At 39.5% G+C, this 23,459-nt stretch overlaps 1 protein-coding gene across 2 annotated transcripts in view; it reads right to left on the reverse strand.

Moving 5' to 3' along the window:
- Positions 1-508: 508 nt before the first annotated feature.
- Positions 509-23,459, reverse strand: part of PTEN (phosphatase and tensin homolog) — a 77,044-nt gene continuing 54,093 nt past the window's right edge. For both annotated transcript variants that reach the window (XM_072995278.2, XM_072995279.2), the window contains 4 exons: positions 20,592-20,733; positions 15,831-15,997; positions 4,901-5,128; positions 509-3,331 (listed from right to left, as the gene is read on the reverse strand). In XM_072995278.2, coding sequence (XP_072851379.1) covers positions 3,146-3,331; positions 4,901-5,128; positions 15,831-15,997; positions 20,592-20,733 — 723 coding nt within the window. In that variant the 3' untranslated portion in view covers positions 509-3,145. The remainder of the gene's footprint in view (positions 3,332-4,900; positions 5,129-15,830; positions 15,998-20,591; positions 20,734-23,459) is intronic.

Here is a 23,459-nt window from a genome sequence, read left to right on the forward strand (position 1 = left end):
CCATGGAAAGGGGTGATTTTTTTTCCTGTGGCTGCCTTATATAACTGTCTTTTGTTTTAGATGAGTTTGTAAACCTTATGCTTGAAGTTTCTTAGAAGTGAAGGAAAATTAATTTTATTTAACAGGAAACTTCATATGCAAAACTTAAGACCTACTAATGTACTATGCCAACTCACATGCTCCAGGAAAAAAAAAACACCTCAGCATGGCCAAGTTAATATAAGAGGAGATGCAAGAATACCAGGGGAATATGCACAATAATTTTCCTACAACAGTCCCTTGGGAAAATTGATTGTGCTGTAATCATTCTGGAAAAATGCTTACATCTCTAAACAGTAATAAAAAACTGTCAAAACCCCAATTTGTTTTTTTCTAAAAGGAAAAAAAATCTGATGTTTTGTATTTTCATTTACATTGTGCTCAATTCTAATCACATGTCTTCGATAATTTTAAAGAAACATGAGCCATTTATTCCGTATACTGCTATAGAATAATACACCCAACACAGTGACAAGAATGAAACTTTAATCAGTTTTAAGTGGAGTTTTAACACTAAGATAAAGGGCTGTTAAACACAATAACAAACGGACATCTGATTTGAATGAGACATTATCCTGTACATGTCATTTTCTTGTTTTGTGTATCCTCAGTGCATAGCATTACACACAGAGCCACTGTTGCACAGCACAATAGTATCTGAAGAGGCTGAATCAGAATAAGGCTGCTTAACAGACAGATTTTTTTTAGTATATATATATATTCTATATGAAAACAGACTGAGAATTTTGAACTGGCGGAGTAAAGAGGCAGCTCTACCAAACACTGCAGTTAAAGCCTCCTTTTAGTGCACAGTTCCACCCCCTTCCATCTGCATGCACGACACATTTTTAACAGTATTTTAAAAAGGTAAACGAGGCACTTTGTGGCAACCACAGGCATCGTTAACATATTGCACGTTTGCTAGAATTTAAACATGGAACTGCACACACTGGAACCCTAAACTTTTATTCTTTCTTCCCTTAAAGCTGAAAACAATCGATGCTGCATGTAAACATCCCTTCAGTTTACAACTTGTGCCACAGCATAGAACCTTGATGTTATTTTATACAACTGCCCTTTAACTACTGTGATGGGCTATTTTAACTGGGACTACAGATGACTAGGGATGGCACAGGGCCTAGGAGTAAGCTCCTGTCAAAGTGATGCCTTCAAGTAATTTTAGACATGTAAGCTGCTGCACATCCAAGAACTTAAGCACACAGTCCAGAAACTCAAAAAATTACCTAAGAAGAATGCATTTTCAAGCTAATGATGAATACTGTCATAAATAAAGTTTTAATTAGGACTTAAACCTTTCAGTCATAGTAATTCTTGCCGTGTTCTATGGGGATGGTAGCAGAAATAAAGTATAGGAGAGTAATGCATAATATATATTATATATATAATATATATATATAATGCCGTTTTCCTTTTCCAATGACTATACCATAAAAACGTAAGCTAGGCTTCTCAGAACCACTGGCACATTCAAAATCCAAACCCTCATTCAGACCTTCACATTCCAAAGGAAGAACAACAGTGCAAAAGGCCACTCAACTATTTCCAATCTGGTCCTCACATGTTTAACAGTAGAACTGTACAAGACACTGAACACTGTCAACATCCAAATATTTTAAAGCACAAACTTTTAAAAATGGCTAATGTGGTTTTGAAAATGTCAAACAGAAACCTGGTTCAATGTTAAATCACAGGGGAACAGCCAAAGGCAATTTAATAGTCACCTCTTGTGAATCATGTATGGAAATCATAGAACTGGATCAAATGCGGAAAGTTTGAACATTAGCTTTGACAAAAAGTTTACATAATGGTTGAAAGCTATGTTCCTGTGCAGCTACATGCAAGTCCCACTAAAAACAATATGAAGTTATAGGCACGCAACTACACACGGGATTAGAAAAGGGAGAAAAACTCACTGATGTATGTTGATGGAGCATGCTGCCCCCTAGTTCAGTATTCAGCCTGAGGTCTGCCTTGACTAGTTACTATTTATACCCTTGTTATTAATGCAAGTAGACTGGGCACAATGGATTCCAAATTCATTTACTCAAGTGGGATAACCAATAATGAACAATTCAACGCCAATAAACAAATGGGGTTTTACACCATGAAAATTAAAAATAGCAATTCCAAGTGTTTGAAAGACAAGGTTTTTTTCTTTTCTTTTCTTTTTTAGAAAAAATATTATTCTGACATTTATAATCCACATCTTGGGGAATGGCAATCATAACACACAAACAACTGTGTAAGCCCATTTCTGAAAGATAGCCTCCACATTTGTATGGTTAAGTCATCGTTAATGAATTTCACATGTAACCACTTTTTTAATATCCCTTCATTTGTAGATCTTCAGTGATGTTGTGGAAGGTTCATTCCTGTACCCCTAATACGGAACCACTCCCTCTAGCTGCCTTTTCTAGCACCATTATGCTTTTAAAAAATAAAATGCACAAACAAGCAGTGACAGTGGCAATTCCTCAAATGTCCAGGATTTATTACTGTAGCATGCTAAAGAGGTGCATGTAAGTAAGATGGAAATGGAACACAGTCCCGGGTCCAACACAAGACATTCCTTTCTGAGCTTCTCTTCCCACTCTCCTATTCATAGTACATGTACTTGAATGCAGTAAAACCCATTAATTCTCTGAACCAACCATAGACTTATCTGCCACAAAAGTGCAAAGAAAGGGGCAGGATGTGAACCTGTGTATTAGAAAGAGCTTTACAGGAACTTCTGTTGGTGACAGAACACAAAAGGAAGATTCCTACGTATACACATTAGATCTGTCTCCACTTTTAGAAAACCGGAATCAAATGGGAAAGTGCCATCTTTGTGTTTTCCTAATTGAAATCTGAATGTCCTCTTGACACAAAAAGGTATATACATAACATAGCTACGTAACCTTTTTCAACGGGACAAGTGTCAAGCCTAATGGCTTCAAAGAGCAAAATGAGATTGGTCAGGAAAAGAACTGTTCCTACAACTGATAACTGTGACACAGTGTCCTACTGCCATTCCAAAAGGTCCATAATTCAGTTTATTCAAGTTTTACTCTTTGTGGTGTATTTTCCCAAATAAAAAAAATATTCAGACTTTTGTAATCTGTGTATGTTGATCTTCATCAAAAGGTTCATTCTCTGGATCAGAGTCAGTGGTGTCAGAATACCTATAATGATCAGGTTCATTATCACTAACATCCGGTGTTACTGAAGTCGAGCTGCTAGCCTCTGGGTTTGATGGCTCTTCTACTGTTTTTGTGAAAAATAGCTTCACCTTTAAAAAAAAGAAAAAAGAGACACAATAGGAATCAGTACTTATCTCTTCAGAGAACAAAAGACAGGCTTTCACAGCTGGTATGTCCAGAGGAAATCTGATACTACTTTTGGTCTTCATATGGCCCTCATTTAGTCCATTCATTTAACATATTCACAGAATTCATCTTCTAGTTTACAAAATGAGAAAAACATAATAAATCACCATAAAAATCTATAGGAGATACATGAAATAGACACCTCATCTTCAACTTCAGAAGCCAGTTCCAAACATCTGGACAAACAATTGACCTAGTGCCAAAAAGAATTTAATGTCTGCACCAGTCACATTGCCAGTGCCACAAAAGACTACCTTTCATGTTCTCACAGTGTATCATAGGCTCCTAAAAAAGATTCCCTTGAAAATCTTAAGGCACGTATGAGGAGAAATAGTTCCTCAGGGTTTTGCACTTAGTACAAACATAAAATACTAGAATGTAAGAATTAAGAAGTACACAGAAAGCCACGCAAGAAGCATATTCCTTATATAATTAAATGAAGGCCTTCACATTTGCATCAGTATGTCTAAAGGCTTTATGGTCTGAAGCTTCTCATTTCTTCTAGAAACAAATAAAATACTACATGCATGCTCATACAAATTCCATATACCTAGATTCCTCACATTTTATCTGAAGTTCTGGCCTTTTCCACTTCTTCCAATTGATATATTTAGAATCTGAATCCTATCTACTCTAATTCATCTGTGTTTGTGAACTAGAACAGTAAGTACAGTGGTGCCTCGGGTTACGAGATTAATTCGTTCCAGCGAAATTGCTGTATAACGAAAACGTTGTAATGTGAAAAAAGCCCACTGAAACGCATTAAAACCTGTTTAATGTGTTCTAAAGGGCTGGAAACTCACCGTCCAGTGAAGATCCTCCATAGGGCGGCCATTTTCGGTGCCTGTGCAGTGAGGAATCCATCCCAGAAAACAGCGCAGAGCCATTTTGTTTACCCGGCGGCCATTTTGAAACCGTCGATCAGCTGTTTTAAAATCGTTGTTTTGCGAAGAATCGGTTCCCGAAGCAGGGAACCAATCATCGCAAAGCGAAAAAAATCCATTCAGACCATCATTTTGCAATCACAATTGCGATCGCAAAAAGATCGTCGTAATGCGGTTTCGATGTAAACCGAGGCAATCGTAAAGCGAGGCATGACTGTAAGTTGGTAAATTCTAAGACCTCTTTTCTTTCTTACAACAGTTCATATTTCATTTAAAAGAATTCTACTTAGGTTGCATTCTGACAAAATCAGTGACAACCTTCTTCTAATTTTAATGTTCCTGCTGCATCTGTATATATATATTGGTAATATTAAAAAAGAACACAAATCGGTGTTCTGGTAGGTATCACATATAAAATGAACCAAAAAGAAAAGAGTTTGAAATCTGAACATCTTTCCATTATTTGTTCTTATTTGCTTTTCTAACATTTACTCTGGAGTTACAGTAAAGCGAGCTCCAATCTATTAGGCACTGTATGTATACTTTGTCATCACACACACATCATTTGATGCCTCTGTCTACACTTACCTTGAAGTTTGGAGAAAAGTAACGATTTGCCTTGTCTTTATTTGCTTTGTCCAAATCATTTTTTGTTAGTGTAAGTATTAGATATTCCTTGTCATTATCTGAACGCTCTGTACTGAGAATTCCATCAAGTTCCTGATCTCCAAGAAGACTGCCATTCTCTATTTTCTCAGAATTTTCTTCCAGTCCTGGTATGAAGAATGTATTTACCCAGAAATGAAACATTTTGTCCTGAAGACAAAACAGAATTTGCTTTAACATACAAAGGACAGTTCATATACAGTACAGTACATTGTTAAGTAATAACTGAAAAATTAGCTCAACAATCATGTAAACAGAAATGGGAACTGATGTGAGACGTTTTGCAGTGGAAAAAGGTTCGATTGCTTTTTCCTATGTTTTCTTCTGCTCCTACCAAGTAAGTGAAACTACACTGCCATGTTTGCTCCATGTTTCTGGTGAAAGTATATTGGTGACTAATATAATTATGAAAGTATGTTTGTAACCATTTCATTTTTGAACGGTTTCTACTCTCTTTTATACTTTAAGATCAAATGGAGAAGGTCAAGCAGACCTGTAGTCAATAAAGGAGTACATAAACTCTATGCACAGCCCTCTTCTCAGATATGTGGAAGTATTTTATGCCTGAAACAATAGTTGTGCAAACAAAAGTTCATCCTAAACACAGTCATGGCAGACCATGTGCTTGTTTTGTGTATTACAACTTCCAGGAGCCTCATCTGAATGTACATCTACACATACACCACCTTTATACCCCAAATCCTGATCTGTCTGAACAGCATGAACTAGGAACAAACTGTACCCTTAACTGACCATTGTACGAACGCAAAAAAGTCACTGCTTTTCTTATTGCTGGAAACACTTCCAGCACAAAAATGAGACAAGTGTGTCTTCCCTTCTTTTTCAGGCAGAGAAGTTCCGCATTTTGAATAAAACCTCTCTGTGCAAACAGGTGTCTTTCCCTTTTGTGAAGCTAAGCTTACACAAACAAGTAAGCAAAAAAGGACTAGCTATCAAATCAAAAAGATCCAAGCGAACAATCCAATGCTCCTAAAAAGTTCTTACAGCAAGGCGGCAGCTACTAGTCTTCCACAGTTGTGCAATTTGCACAAAACTATTCCCACATATGTATGAATTTGCCCAAAGACCCCCTCCCCAAAACAAATGCCAGTGTTTCGAGGATGAGAAGAACTCTGGTGTTCCTACTTTCTAGGACTAAGGCTTTACTATGTGAGCTGTAATTACAAGTCAATTTGTGGTCTGTGATTCTTCTAAAGCAGGGGATTCCAAAGTACAGCCCGTGGGCCACATCTGGCCTGCCTGGCCTTTTTATCCAGCCTGTTCGTGTGCACATGGGCGGGTGGGCTGGAGCGCACGTGCATGTTCCTTCAGCCCTTGAAAATATCAAAAATATATTATGTGGCTCTCTGTGTGAAAGGTTTGGAGACCTGTCCTAGTGTCATTGTGATATATTTATTTATTTATTTATTTATTTATTTATTTATTTATTTATTTATTTATTTATTTATTTATTTATTTATATCCCGCCTATCTGGTCGGGTCAGGACCACTCTAGGCGGCTAACAACAAAATACTACAATAAAATTAATATATAAACAATTATTAATAATACAACATTACGCAAAGCAAAAGGAACGATAAGAGAGGGGAGGGTGTCAGGGGCGTCAGGGATTATCTGATGGAAAGGCCTGCCTAAACAGCCATGTTTTTAATTGATTCTTGAAGATACCCAGCGAGGGGGCCACACGAATCTCAGGAGGTAAGTTGTTCCAGAGGCGAGGAGCCACAGCCAAGAAGGCCCAATTTCTTGTCTTCTCCTTCCGGGCCTCCCTCGGCGTTAGGCTCCTCAGCCTCACCTCCTGGCTCGCACGAGTGACACGGGTAGATCTTGGTGGGAGTAGGCGTTCCGCCAAGTATCGAGGCCCTAAATCGTTTAGGGCTTTGTACGTGAGCATCATCACTTTGAAGTCGATGCGGAAAAGGATGGGCAGCCAGTGCAGTGCGGCCAGAGTGGGTGAGATATGTTGGAATTTTTTCACTCCACTAAGTAATCTGGCTGCCGCATTCTGCACCACCTGTAGTTTCTGCAGCAGCCTCAAAGGTAGCCCCACGTAGAGCGCATTACAGTAGCCTAATCTTGAGATTACGAGTGCATGCACCAAGGTAGTGAGGGCCCCAACATCAAGGTAGGGCCGCAGCTGGGCTATCCGCCTGAAGTGTAAAAAGGCAGTAAAGACCACCGACGCCACCTGGAATTCCATAGTAAGCGCCGGGTCCAGATGGATCCCCAAGCTGCGGACCCCATCCCTGGTGGGCAGAATCACCCCCCCCCAAAAGAGAGGGAGCTTCCCAGATCCCCAACTGTGGGGGCACCCACCCTCAGTACCTCCGTCTTGTCCGGGTTCAGCCTTAGCCCGTTCTCCTGCATCCATTGCAGCACAGTCTCCAGGCAGCGCTGAAGGGATAGAACGGCATCTCCTGCAGTTGGAAAAAAGGAGATGTAGAGCTGAGTGTCATCAGCGTACTGATGACACAAGGCTCCACACCCCCTGATGACCCCACCCAGCGGCCTCATATAGATGTTGAACAGCATTGGGGAGATAATCGACCCCTGTGGAACCCCACAATTGAGGCTCCATGGGGCCGAGACACTCTCCCCAAGCTGCACTCTCTGGGGACGGTCCTCCAAGAAGGAACGGAGCCAGGCCAATGCCAGGCCACCTACTCCCAACTCAGAGAGCCTCCCCAGTAGGATACCGTGGTCAATGGTATCAAAGGCCGCTGAGATATCGAGGAGGACCAGCAGAGACACTTTGCCCCTGTCGGCCTCCCTCAATAGGTCATCACACAGGGCAACCAATGCCATTTCTGTACCGTGGCGCAGCCTGAAGCCCGACTGAAATGGATCCAGGGCTTCTGTTTCATCCAAGAGCGCCTGAAGCTGATCAGCCACCACCCTCTCTACCACCTTGCTTAAGAAACATTGGCGACGGGCCTATAGTTGCCAATTTCGTCCGCCGCCAAACTAGGTTTCTTCCTAATGGGCCTAATGAGTGTGTCCTTGAGGGCAGAAGGAAACCTGCCCTCAAGGAAAGACTCATTAATTATTACAGTGGCCCATTCCGTTGTTGAAGGCCTGGCTGCTTTGATTAGCCAGGGCGGGCAAGGGTCCAAGGAGGAGGTGGTGGCACGACAGCGGTCAAGCGCCCTGGCCACAGAGTCAGGTGTAACCGGCTGAAAGGAGTTAAAAATCACCGGGCAAGACGGAGCGCTGGACATCTCTGTTCGACTCACTGTATTCTAAAAAGGAGAAAGGTCCCGGCGAATGGCCTCCACTTTCGATTTTTAAAATGCTGCAAACTGGTCCGGTGTGAAACTAGGGGGAGGCCCATCACTCAGACCAATTCCGGATAAGGTCTGATCCCACCAATACTTTCCCCTGCAAGACAACTCCAAGGAAAACTGCATTTCCTGAGATTTCTGCAGCCAGATTATTGCCATATCAAACTTCCCTTGCTTCTGGGGGAAGAGAGAAAAGAAAATGGATAACATCCTACTGTCCTTGCTGGAGCAGAAGCAACCAGATAAATGAGCAGGTATATGGAAGAAAATGAAGGGTTTTGGAGATAGAAGGAAGGGGAGTTGAGTGGAGAAAATTCAAACTCTTCTCATATAGCAACTAAGCAATAAAAGAGATTAGGGTTTTATAGCTTGTCTTCTTTATGCAAGTAAGCATGATGAGGCATAGTTCACAATCATTATGGCCACAATAGTGTTAGAGGGCAGGAGAACAACACACAATATGACCACAAGCATTCCTGGAAAGTCAACAGAAAGTCCCTCATTTATAATTGTACAGCAAATATTCATGCCTCAGATTTATCAGAATTTATGCTGTACAGTTTGATGCAGGATTGGATTGGGTGAGCAATTGTTAAGATGTCAAGTACAATAGGTGAAGGAAAATCTCCCAGCAATGCTTCTTCATAACTGACACCTCTGGAACAGTCTTAATTAAAATTAGTTAGGAACTCTGAACATGGCCTTCTACAAGATTACATGCAGGAAAAGCAGTTTTATTTCTTTAAGGGAAGGACAGGAGCAGATTTGGAGTAGGATCCCCCTCAAGAGATTACATTACTTGCAATAAATCCAGTTTTTTTAAAACTGAAAATAAATTACTCTGCAGATGAATTATTTTCATCAATATATACTTAACAATAACTTACAAAAGCTGAAAAGATTTTTAAAATGTTTGCATGCAACAACAGCACATGTGACTGCAGCATGGGGAGCAAACGTGTCACTGATTCACTAGCTCCACCAAGAAACATATGAGATACAGATGATATTAGAATGCTACTTCATATAACTGATGGTTTCCCCAGGTGAAACCTGGATGTCCCTTCCCATCAACTCCGACAAACATCCTACATTGTTTTTGCTGGAGAAGAGGCCCTAAAGCCAGGTTTGCTGGTGGGGATCGCAAAAACAGGCACAGAGCGAGTTTTAGTAGAACAAAATAAAACCCTTTATTACTTCCAAAAGCAAGTTAGTCCTACAACAGAGGTACAGAGGAAGAGTTTCCCAGAACAAAAATGTGGATAGTTTTTTATGGGACCTACAGTAGAAAGTTCAAAAGTAAGCAACTGAGCATCTGCACAATTCCATACATTAAGTTACGATATTGGCAATTCCAGGAGAAAAAAATGTCATCTTCCTTTTGCTTACCATCCCAAACTTAGACCAATTTATATTTGTTGGAAAAGCTTCACATACTGCCCTGGCTAATCCTTTTTTACTTCTAGTTATAAGGCCTCTTCTCCTCAACACTGCAATTTGAGCAAATTCCCTGAATCTGTTTATTATACTTTTAAGGGGCAGAGAGGATAGTAGCACTACCAAGTTTATATATCTTTGCTTGTTATGAAACTACTTTTGCGCTGGAAGGTTTTCCAGCAATTGGATGAAAATGTTTTAAGGGCTTCTGCTGAACTCAGACTGAATATAGTACCATCTGCTGCTGCAGATGCTGCTGCATTGGAGCATTTTGTGTGAAAACTATTTGTGCCCAACTCTACAGGAACAAACAGGCAGATACTGTATTAGATAGGCTCTATTCCAGAAGAAAAATGCTGAGTCAGAGAAGATGCCACCAATATAAGGATCTCCAATGAATGTTGTGACAAAGTGACATCATTGCTAGTCCAGATGTCTTATCACCAAAAGCAAATATAGATGGAAAATGCAACTGAACAATTTTGTATCCAGCTGTTGCAATATCTCCAACATCTAGAAGTTATTCTATAATAAGTAACATTTTCAGGTAAGATCATCAAAAGTTTGAAGCTATGACTCTGCTTGCACTGATACAGGTAGCTGTACAAAAATGAAAAACTAGGTGAAAAGGGCAATGAGAAGTATAAGAATAATATTGTAAAGAACTGAAAGATGACAGATATGGAATGCATCTTTTCTTGGTTTACTATATATGATCTATAGATAATATTAGTGGTTATCACTAACATGTTCTACTATTGCTTTCTTTTGTAGAATGAAACACTACCTCACAGATGAACTTGCTTGCTCATAATTATTAAAGTACATATTAAAGTACAAATGGAATAATTTCATCCTCTACAATACTGATTTCTAGTAAGTTTTGATTGAGATCATCACCAAGGTATCTAAAAGCACAGCAAACAATACACCCCATTTTTTTGATTTAGCATATTAACAGCTGTTCTTTTCAATATAAAAGGGATCTGTGCTGCAAGGTCGGAAGACCCAGCAGTCATAAGATCGAATCCACGCAATGGAGTGAGCTCCTGTCACTTGTCCCACCTCCTGCCAATCTAGCAGTTTGAAAAGCATGCAAATACAAGCAGATAAATAGATATCACCATGGTGGGAAGGCAACAGCATTCCGTGTCTAGTCGCACTGGCCATGTGACCACGGAAAACTGTCTACGGGCAAACGCTGGCTCTACGGCTTGGAAACGGGGATGAGCACTGCCCCCTAGAGTCGGACACGACTGGACATTTTTCAAGGGGAACCTTTACCTTTACCTTTCAATATACAGTGGTGCCTTGCTTAGCGATCGCTCCGTTTAGCGACGAAATCGCTTAGCAATGCTATTTTTGCGATCGCAAAAGCGATCACTTTGCAATGTTCTCTATGGGGTATTTTCGCTTTGCGATGATCGCAGGGAAGCAATCATCGCAAAGCCCCCATTTTCGCACAGCTGATCGGCCGTTTCAAAATGGCCGCTGGGGAAAAAACATGGCCACCCGCTGTGTTTAGGGACGGATTCCTTGCTTTAGAGGAACCGAAAATGGTGGCGCTATGGAGAATCTTCGCTCAACGGTGAGTTTTAAGCCCATAGGAATGCATTGAAGGGGTTTCAATGCATTTATATGGGCTTTTTAATATCGCATAGCGACGTTTTTGTTCTGCAGCGATTTTTGCGGAACGAATTAACATCGCTAAGCGAGGCACCATTGTAAACTTAGGCAAAAGTTACAAAGCATAAAATCACAGTTAATTTGAGTCAGGAATAATTGTTGTATAATTATAAATGAGGGAAATTTTGTGGACAAAATTACAGTCCCTTTGAATGTTCCCCTCCAATCATTATGAGCAGGGGCAACATAAGAATTCAAAACCAAATAGACAACTTCAGGCAGAAAAATCATGCCCCAAAACTGTATTACAAATTCCCCCAGAATCTACAAATTACCAGCTCCTTCACAAATAATAATTGATGTCCTTCCACGCAATGCTTGTAAGTAGAACATGGAATTTGAAGTAAGGTCAACTATAACAGGAAATAAAATCTTTAAACATAGTAATACTTGAATTATATTGGAATAGGCCATTCTCAGTCAGATAATCACATAGTACTTTATTTTGAAATTGACTATGTCAGGAAAAACTGTGTAAAAGCAAAGCACCAGTAGCTATGACTAAATAATATTAATCAGATTTCACAGAAGGTTTATCAACAACCATCACTCCAGTCTAACCTTCAACTGCTTAAGCTAAAGGAAAAGAAAATGAAAGCCTTAATGCAGGGGTGTCCAACCTTTCACCTTCCCTGGGCCACATTAGAAGATGAAAATTTGGTTTGGGCTGCACGTACATTTGGTTTGGGCCGCATGGGAGGGCAGCCCTAGCCATCCTTCGCAGCCCTGCTCCAAGTGTGCTTACCAGCAGCTGCAATCTCAGACAGCAGAGGCTGCCAGCTTCGACTCCGGTAGCTTTATGGGGCCGAGAGGGGGTCCACCTATTGACGGGGATGGCACAATGCAGTCACGCAGCCCCCCTTTCCCCTCCCCTCCCACTCCTTCCTTCCTTCCCTCTCACCCCTACCATTGTGACATGCTCCAGCCGCATTCCGGCCGCAAGCGCCGGCAGTGTAACTTGAAACTTTGGAATTTCTTTTAAAATAAAAAATTGCACTCGGCCGCATTATGAGCCAACCTGGGCCGCATGCGGCCCTCGGGCTGCAGGTTGGACAAGCCTGCTTTAATGCAAATGTCCAGGAGGAAATAGATCACACAGACAAACAGCATGTACTTTTAATGATGGGTGAATGGAATGCAAAATGAGGTAACAAAATAGAACTAAACACTATTGCAAAACTGGACGTAGAAGGCAGGAGAACAACTCATAGAATTATGTGAAGCTTATAATTTATTTATTGTAAATATAGGCTGCAGCCAACCTAGCAAAAGACTGAAAGAGTAAAAATTCATAGAAGAAATATAAATAATTAAAGGTACACAAATGGCACAATATTACTGTCAGAAAGTAGCAAGGACTGGAACTGACTACTGGTGAAGGTTAAAAAACCTACAAAAGCAGGATTTTATTCTTTAAGAGAATAAAATCATAACTAGAGAAGGATTACATAACTTCAATACAGACAATGAATAAATCAAAATTAATAATTTTCTATACCACGGCACAATCATCAATTAAGATGGAGACTGCAGCTAATAAATCAGAAGACGACTAAGCTGCAGAAGGGCAGCTATAAAGGAACTAGAAAAGTTTCTTCAGTAAAATGATATATTAATGGGGACCAAGGTCAAGATCATACATCCTATAGTATTTCTCATTACTGTATGGCTAAAACCATGTTGCACAGGTCTGAGCAGCACAGTTTTGGTTATACGCCAAATTTTTAAAAACAAACATTGTGCCTCGCCACTGAGAATTCATACTCATGAGTTCAACACCTAAGGTGTTGAAATGCTTTTCTTGTCCACAAACATTTCTAATTCAGCCTCTAGAGATCATAAGGATGTTTAATGCTTGTTACACATGGTAACATATGGAAAGGATTGTTAACACAATGGAAGAGAACCCTGAAACACAACTGTTTGCTTTGTATGTGAATCAACTGTTTATGCTTTGTAGTTATGTTTTTTGGGGGGCAGTGCCCCTAACCTGAGCATTGCTGAAGGGAGAAGTGTAAGCCTGGGCAAGTGTTAAGACAACAGGAAAAGAAGAGCAAACATGAGGTGACTCAATAAAGGAATCACAAGCCTTGAGTTTTCAAGACCTAAGCAGGGCTATTAATGTCAGAACCATTAAATGGGAACATCCTATTAAAAGGCTAATCTTGAAAGGACATAGATTTAGTCACTGGATTCGCTTTACTTTAAAAACAAAACAGAATTGTTGATTTTAAAATATAAAGTATTAAAGATGGTAGTCTCTATTCCAAAGAGTTATTTTCAATTCCTGCACACCTCATTGTATTTAATGACAATGCATATTTTCCCATGCTCACCCAAAAGGAGTCAAAGTTACACTACAGTGGAAGGGGACATTCTGACATAAGAAATAAAAGGTTACTAAGATTAGGAGTATAACTTACTAGAATACAAATCTCACTGAACTTGTAGTGGAGCCTGTCCACAGTATCACAATTTAAAAAAAAAAAGACTTTGTAGTAATCAAAAAAACCAACAACACAATTAAAATCCATGCCTCTTCCACCTAGTGAAGAAAGCAGGGAGCTAATGCAACCCTCCAAATGTTGACAGGACTGCTATCCCCAACACTTCACCCAAATGGCTAGAGATTTTATATTATATTATATTATATATTTTTCTTTAACAAGACCCAGCTGCTTATAACATGGAATTTTAGGCAAAAAAAAACTACAATAAAATTAACTTTCAGACTACTATTAATACATTACCACATTAAAACAAATACTGAATTACTATGGTCTAAAAAATATCACTAAGAAACACAATGCAAAATAAATACAGAACTCCCCATTGAAAGGCCCTTTCTCATTAGTCAATTGGTGGCCAAAGGCCTCTCCAAATGAAAATGTAGAACAGTAGTCTAACTTTCCTTGGAAGGTACTTCCACAGCCTTGGTGTAGCCACTGAAAAAGCTCTTTTTAAAAGTGATATTTAATAATAAAAGGGCCACATTTTTCTCATTCTTGATTTAGTACCACAGACAAGAGTTGTCTATATATTTAAAAAGTTCAATTAAGTATAGTCTAGAAATCTAGGTATATATCGGCTGAGGCTGTCCTGAAGACATTTAAGTGCTATCTCTCAAAACACTCTCAGTAACAAGGATGAACAACCGGCATCATTTCATCAGTCTTCCTTGACACAACCCATTTTGTTTGGCTTCCTATATATAAGATTGTTGAGTAAGTTCTCACATAGAAACACTTACAGAAAGAGTCACTGAAGATAACATTGCAACATATACCCTTATAGCTAGAGTCCAGAGGGCCTGCTGAATGACTGAGGGGCATGTCTGCTAATTCCCCTTCTGTTGCTGCAGCTCCTGAATACCAGTCATACCAAAAGGCCATTAAACTTACAGTGGTTGCTTTGGGGAAAGGCAGACACGATGCAGCAACAGAGGAGAAAGAAGAGACACTAAAGTTCAATTGCACAAGCAGAATTCCAATAGTACATGTCTGGATTCAACCGCTTACCTTTAGGCTTTAATCCTGCAATCCCATCTCTCACTCTTGTGTTCAAAATCCTGTTGCTCAGTGTAAACCAAACAGTAACGTCTTGCCCAATACTCCCTAATAAACAAACTATTCCTGTTGTGATTCTCATGGGTGTGGTTGTGCATGCACACATAAACACATGCTGGCTTGGTGTGTGTGCTTTGGGGAAGCTTTGTTTATCAGCAAGAAACAGACTGAAAGTTACAACTTGGTTTACACTAAGCAACAGGATTTCAGTCAACAGTAGAACACAATGAACTGACAGAAACTGGACCCAAGTAAAAAAGTAAAGATATATGCCAGGGGTTATAACATGGATGGTATGATCCAATCAAGACATAATGGCAGCAACCTCAATGGTTCACGCATTTATCCTGTTCAGCTATAAAGCAAGGGCAAAGGTCCAACTTAAAAAAACAAGTCATGGAACAGAACTACTTTACCTTCTTGAGGTCAAACAAATTAAGAATGCTTTTATAAGGTCAGTTTAAATCTAGAATAAGAGAAACTGGTGCCATCTAGGTTATCAGGTAGCATGGCCAATGTTCAGGAATGTTGTAAATATAAGTGCTCCATCCCTCTGTCAATACAGCAATACAAAATGGTTAACACCACAGAATGTAACTGTTTTGCCTCTCTGATTCAGAAATTCATGGGTGTAGAAGGCAGAACAGTCACATCTGCATTGGTTTCCCATAGCATTTAAGTTACCACACAAAGTAATTACTGTAGATGGTATTTCCCCCTTTCACATAAAATCCTGATGCATTGATACGACTCATATTCATATCATTTTAGTAGAATGTAGCAGAAAAGACACATAATGTGAACATATTTAGAACTAGCAAAACATAACAAGCAAGCATTACTCAGATTAAAAAGCAAACCTTTTTCAACATCTTGTTTTGTTTATGGAAGAATTCCACCTTGATATCTCCACACACGGGCAATGGCTGAGGGAATTCAAAGTACATGTACTTGTCTTCACGTCTTGTGGGTCCTGAAGAGGAGGTGAATATCTTTACCTTGAGCTGGTAGACCACAAAATGAGGATCTGTACAATTACAAACATATTTCACAATCATCAATCTGAAAGATCAGATCTGGAAAACAACCTTACTGAAAACTTTCTAAAATGGCTTTTATCCAGTTATGAATACCATTACTGCTAGCAAACTAAGATTACTGAATACCATTTTTCTGAAGAAAATTCTCATATGTATAAGCTTCATTCCAAACACAGCTTACTGAATCAGTGATATTACTGAGAACACTGCCATGCCTATACTGGTACAGAAACTGCCAAACTAATCTGAGTATCAGTATAATGTAGATCCAATAAAACATACTGTATATTATTGTCAATCAGAGCTCTGTTACTGTTGTTTTACAAATGTCACAATGTATAGCTTATTTATATAGTCTCACCTCTGATTCCCAAGCAACTGTAAACACAGTACTTACTGCAGCCATAGACAATAGACTCCCACCTGCAAAAAGGGGAGTATTCTATAGAATATACAAAGCAAAACCCAAACACTGTGGGCTAAATCAAGTGAAATAATAAAATTAATCAATTTCACAGTGAATGAAATCGTCATTATTGCACCATAAAATAATTTTGCAAATTCAGAATTCAGCAATAAAGCAAATTGCACTAGATAAAACTGTAAGATTCATATTTTTCTCTCTACTAGGAATCTAGAAAGAGATGTAATTAATTTCTTTTTTAGCATTACATTAAAAAATACAATACAGCAGAACATATAAAATTATTTCAGAAACTCCAGACCTGTAAGGACATAGATACAACAGTTATGTACACTATCATACAATCACCATGGAATAAGGAAATTTTAAGCATCTTCTGAAGACCTGTTGAACATTACGCAGTCTGCTTCTCAGCTAGAGATATAAGAAAGATCTAAAAATTTTATCTCTCAGCAGCCAAACACATTGGAAATGTAGAATGTGGAAAAGACATTGCTTAGAGAAAGGAATAAGCCATATATGTAATGGCTAAGATATCTGATTAAAGATAGCATCTTTGCATACCTTTAAAATCAGTCTGCTGAGAGCTTGATTTCCCTTAACTCAACTATATTATTTCCATTAACCAAAACCTGTAACTGAATCTACACAGGACAAACAGCACTTCCCCAACCTTTGGAAAAATATAGCTATTTCTATCAACAGTTATGCTGGGGTGCATAATTAAACCCACCTAGTACTGACTCTTGATATTCTTGGCTATGTCCATGACTGCTTACTGCAAGCATGACATTCAAGATTTTGTGACAGACAGCACCTGTGTCATACTTTAAGACAATGGTTCCCAACTGTGGGTAACCCAGGTGTTCTTTGACTGCAGTTCCTAGAAGTCTTTATCAGTAGCACTGCTGCCTTTCTGTGACTTGCATTCCAAGAACACCTGAGTTACCCAAGGCTGAGAACTATTGCTCTAAGAGGAATGGAGAACTGCTGGGACAAATGCTAAAAAGAACCTCTTTCAATAATGACAGTATACTTGTCAAAGAAAACTCTAAAAGGACTTGATGTTGTTACTACAGTGGTGCCTCGCTTGACGAGGATAATCCGTTCCAGTGAAATCACTGTAGAGAGAAATCCTCGTCAAGCAAAATAAAAAAGCCCATTGAAACACATTGAAAACCGTTCAATGCGTTCCATGGGCGAAATACCTGCTCGTCCAGCGAAGATCCTCCATAGGGCAGCCATTTTCGGGTGCCTGGGCAGCGAAAAATGCCTCCTAAAAACAGCGGGGAGCCATTTGAGCAGCCGGTGGCCATTTTGAAAACTTGACGATCAGCTGTTTTGATCATCATAATGTGAAGAATAGGTTCCCGAAGCAGAGAACCGATCGTTGGGAAGCGGAAAAAGCCCATTAAAACATCGTTTTGCAATCGCAAAAACATTGTCGTGAAGCGGATTCATTGTCAAGTGGGGTAATCATTAAGCGGGGCACCACTGTACAGTTAAATGCCTTAAGACAAAGTTGGAAAATTAAGGTTGGGTTCTACGAATAACATTATTATCATTGTTATCAATAAAGCTGAGTGAAGCTACAGAAAATTACAGCAAATTTGCTTTGCCTGCAGAAGATTCAATACATACTTCTTTCAATAAACTGATCTATTTGTACAACGTGCTGAAAAAAATTCTGCCAAGGAGCTGGAAAACCACTATCAGAGTTCATTATATTGATTAGATGGACCTATGATATGGCGAAACAGAGCAAATTCACTGAGAATAAATATTGTACAGTGTCAAGGCTAGGATAAGGGACATCTGGGTTCAAAGACCTGCTCAATTACAATGCTTACTAAATGGCCTTGGGTGAATCTGTATGTCTTTTGTTGTTGTTTAGTTGTTAAGTTGTATCCGACTCTTCGTGATCCCATGGACCAGAGCACGCCAGGCCCTCCTGACTTCCACTGCCTCCCAGAGTTGGGTCAAATTCATTTTGGTAGCTTCAATGACACTGCTCAACCATCTCGTCCTCTTTCGTCCCCTTCTCCTCTTGCCTTCACACTTTCCCAACATCAGGGGCTTTTCCAGGGAGTTTTCTCTTCTCATGAGATAGCCAAAGTATTGGAGCCTCAGCTTCAGAATCTGTCCTTCCAGTGAGCACTCAGGGTTGATTTCCTTCAGAATGCAGAGATTTGATCTCCTTGCAGTCCAGGGGACTCTCAAGAATCTTCTCCAGCACCACAATTCAAAAGCATCAATTCTTCAACGGTCAGCCTTCTTTATGATCCAGCTCTCACTTCCATACATCACTACTGGAAAAACCATTGCTTTGACTATGCAGACCTTTGGCAGCAAGGTGATGTCTCTGCTTTTAAAGATGTCTAGGTTTGTCATTGCTTTTCTCCCAAGAAGCAGGCACCTTTTAATTTCGAGGCTGCTGTGACCATCTGCAGTGATCGTGGAGCCCAGGAAAGTAAAATCTGTCACTGCCTCCATATCTTCCCCTTCTATTTGCCCGGAGGTGATGGGATCAGTGACCATGATCTTAGTTTTTTTTTTATGTAGAACTTCACACCATTTTTTGCGCTCTCCTCTTTCACCCTCATTACGAGGTTCTTTAATTCCTCCTCACTTTCTGCCATCAGAGTGGTATCATCTGTATATCTGTTACTGATATTTCTTCCGGCAATCTTAATTCTGGCTCGGGATTCCTCCAGTCCGGACTTTCGCATGATGTATTCTGCATATAAGTTAAATAAGCCTGCTTCTGTTAGGTCCCTCCCAATTTTGTCCTTTATCATGTCCATCTTTGCACAAAATGTTCCTTTAATAGCTCAGATTTTCTTGAACAGATCTCTGGTTTTTCCCTTTCTATTACTTTCCTCTATATCTTTGCACTGTTCATTTAAGAAGTCCCTCTTGTCTCTCCTTGCTATTCTTTGGAAGTCCGCATTCAATTTTCTGTAATTTTCCCTATCTCCCTTGCATTTTGTTTCCCTTCTCTTCTCTGCTATTTATAAGGCCTCGTTGGACAGCCACTTTACTTTCTTGCATTTTCTTTTCTTTCGGATGGTTTTTGTGGCTGCCTCCTGTACAATGTTATGAGCCTCTATCCAAAGTTCTTCCAGCACTCTGTCCACCAAATCTAGTTCCTTAAATCTGTTCTTCACTTCCACTGTGTATTCATAAGGGATTTGGTTTAGATTATACCTGATTAGCCCAGTGGTTTTTCCTAATTTCTTCAGTTTAAGCTTGAGTTTTACTATAAGAAGCTAATGATCAGAGCCACAATCAGCTCTGGGTCTTGTTTTTGCTGACTGTATGAGCTTCTCCATCTTTGGCTGCAGAGAATATAATCAATCTGATTTCGGTATTGCCCATCTGGTGATGTCCATATGTAGAGTCGCCTCTTGTGTTGTTGGAAACGAGTGTTTGTGGAAAATCTTGTTCTCTGGACAAAACTCTATTAACCTTTGCCCTGCTTCATTTTGATCTCCAAGGCCAAACTTCCCTGTTATTCCTTTTATCTCTTGCCTCCCCACTTTAGCATTCCAGTCCCCTATAATGAGAAAGACATCTTTCTTTTGTGTCAGTTCTAGAAGGTATTGTAAGTCTTCATAGAATTGGTCAATTTCAGCCTCTTCAGCATCGGTGGTTGGTGCATAAACTTGGATTACTGTGATGTTGAAAGATCTGCCTTGGATTCATACTGAAATCATTCTATCATTTTTGAGATTGTATCACATTACAGCTTTTCCCACTCTTTTGTTGACTATGAGGGCTACTCCATTTCTTCTACGAGATTCTTGCCCACAATAGTAGATATGATAATCGTCTGAATTGAATTGTATGTCTTAGCTCAATCCATTTCACAAGACTGTTTTGAGGATAAAAGGGGAAGATGCAAATATGGTCTGTAGAGGAAGGTTAGGACAAAAATATACTAAACAGTTGTCTGTATGCAAGATTCAAAGGATCCCAAGATAGCAAAATAGTCAAAGTTAGTAAATTCAAAACATTTTGCTTGTGAAGTTAGTGTGGCTTTATAGTAGCATATACGGTATACAGCAATTTCAGATTCCGCGAGTGAGCCTAAAAATACTGAAATGTAAGTAAGAATAGTATCTCATATTGCAGAAATGAGTAAAAAAGAGACTTACTGCAAGTGCCGCCACTGAACATTGGAATTGTTTCAAACATCATTTTGTGAAAAAGCAGTGCCACCGGTCTGTAATCCAGTTGATTCTTTAACAGGTAGCTATAGTAATATACATAGCGCCTCTGACTGGGAATAGTTACTCCCTAATTTTAAAAAAAGAAATAGAGTATGAGCAAGACATATACAACATTTCCCTAGCTTCTTACCTAAGTTAATTCCATAAGCACATGTACAGAATATTCATGTTCTAAAAATAAATTATAACAACTGAATACACACAAATTTGTCTAGTTTCAGTGCTTCAGAGAACTTCCCAGAAAATTCCTGAGATGTTTGCAGCTGACTCCCCAAGCTCTGTCATCAGTAGCTGAAGCCAGAAAAACATACAAAGACAAATCATAGTTCTTGCGGTTCTGGAGTAGTTCTTGGCTATCCTACCCCAGAAGATGGAGAATTTGTCAGAGAATATGGAGCAAAGACCATTTCGAAAACATCAGGCCTGCCTGAAGGTCTTCTCCTGAGCAGTCAGAGAAGAAGCAGGAAGAGGAGCAGGTGAGAGAATACATTCTCAATAATTATGAATGTTAGAAAAAGTGCAGACATTGTCACTAACTTTCAAATTCTTTTAAAGACAAAATCTACAAAAATATTTTACAGAAAACATGCTGATCTCTCCCTTGTCAAAGAACATCTGAAAAAAGTGCCCAAATTTCTTTTAGAAAAAATACCTTTAAAGCCTCAGTTAAAGGGCTGTTGTTCTACTGTGCCATCAAGTCAGAACCTACTTACAGTGACCCTAACAGAGCTTTCAAGGTAAATGAGATTATTTAAGGAATTATTTTACTAGTTCCTCTCCCCCAGTGAGTTTCCATGGCTGAGCAAGTATTCAAAATCTGGTGTTAGTATGTCATTTTACCCACTACACCAGTGGTCCCCAACCTTTTCCCAACAATGGACCGGGTGTGGTGGTGTCCATGCGCACGGGGGCATGGTGTGCTCATGGGTGGGTGTGACACGCTCGCACGGGGGCAGATCTGTGCCTGCAGCCTGGTCCTGCCTAGGCCACAGACCGGTACCAGGTTGTGGACCAGGGGTTGGGGACCCCTGCACTACACCACACTGGCTTATTAGTGAAGGGGCACAAAACCTGTTATCCTCATAGCATAAACAGAGTCATCAACATATCTTTGTAAAATTGGATAACTGCAGGAACAAACAAAAAATGAATGACTAGTTTTATGAAGTGTTCAACCATTATCATATCATGATGTTTGCAAAATTATGGAAATCAATACCCAAATATTTATAGGATAAAGGCTATTCAGTAGGACAGCTTTTTAATGCCCACTTTTACTTGTCTCTGTTTCGGAAAGACTAATTTGCTGATCACATTATTGTATTCTGTGAATTCTTCCAAAAAATCACAGGCCAAACGTAATTTGTGACTACGTGTATCACAAGGCTTCTCCTATAAGTGCTATGCAGCTTGGGTCCAGGCTATCTGAAGGACCATATCTCTCAATATGAAACTTCTCAGCTCCTAAAACCTTTGGAGGAGACCTTTTTTTCAATTCCCCTGCCCTATCAAGTACTTTTTGATAGGAAAATGAGATGGTGTCTCTGTGGTCTCCTCCAGGTTCTGAAATGCCCTTCCTCTGGAGACTAGGTTGTTTCCTTCTCTCTTTTCCTCTGGTGACAGGTGAGGACAATTCTTTATAGAAAGATTTTTTATTGTTAACTAGGCTATGAAGCATTTCAATTTTGTGTACAACACATTATTTTTATGATTGTAAAAGGGGTATCCGTGTTACTTTGTGCAGGCATCATTTTTATGTATGTTTTAATGTTTCAACTGTTTTAATGCTATTATATGCTTAACGGTTTATAATAAAATAATTTATTTTGTTTTAGTTTTGTTTTTCAGTAATTTGTAATTTGCCTTAGGTCCCTACACTAGGAGAAAGGGAGCATAAAAATGAAATTAAATAAAAATATGCCAGAACTTGGAAAATTTAACGTAACTCTTCCAAACCACACCAAAGAATCAAAAGTAGGGATTCTCAGCCTATCTCCATGCCATATTCTGATGGTTGGCATGTTCTGAAGCCTGAGGGGGCTAATTCTCTCTTCCCCACATAACATGTCCTTTTGTCACTCCCTGGACCATGACAAGCAGTCACTTCTGTTTATAAGTTCATGTCTCTCAAGTCCAAGAGAGACACTAAAATAACATAAAAACCATTACAGTGGACCCTTGACTTACAGACGGCTTGACTTACAGACTTTTTGAGTTACAGACTTCTCTGGCTGCAAAATTTAGGTTTGACTTGCAGACTGAGATTTGACTTACAGACCAGAAAAAAACCCAAAATGGAACAAAAATGGCCTGTTACGGGATTAATTGGTTTTCAATGCACTGTAGGTCAATGGAGACTTGACTTACAGACTTTTTTACTTGAGAACCGCCTTCCAATACAGATTAAGTTCTCAAGTCAAGACCCCACTGTATCCTAAAGTTTGGAAGGGACTATCAAAATGGCATCCTTCTCGAGAAGCACTGCTATGTTCTCCTGGAGTACTTGAGATAGTGATATAGTTCTGAAGTGCCATGTTTCCCCGAAAATAAGACAGGGTCTTATATTATTTTTTGCTCTCAAAAAACCACATTAGGGCTTACTTTCAGGGGATTTTTTTTCATGTAGAACAATCTACATTTATTCAAATGCAGTCATGTCATCTGCTTCTGGTTGCTGCACAACGGTGGAGGGCGAGGTTTCACTTAACTGGGGCTTATTTTTGGAGTAGGGCTTATATTACGAGCATCCTGAAAAATCATACTAGGGCTTATTTTCAGGTTAGGTCTTATTTT

The sequence above is a fragment of the Pogona vitticeps genome, chromosome 3 (assembly GCF_051106095.1).
Source record: "Pogona vitticeps strain Pit_001003342236 chromosome 3, PviZW2.1, whole genome shotgun sequence".
Lineage (NCBI taxonomy): Eukaryota > Metazoa > Chordata > Lepidosauria > Squamata > Agamidae > Pogona > Pogona vitticeps.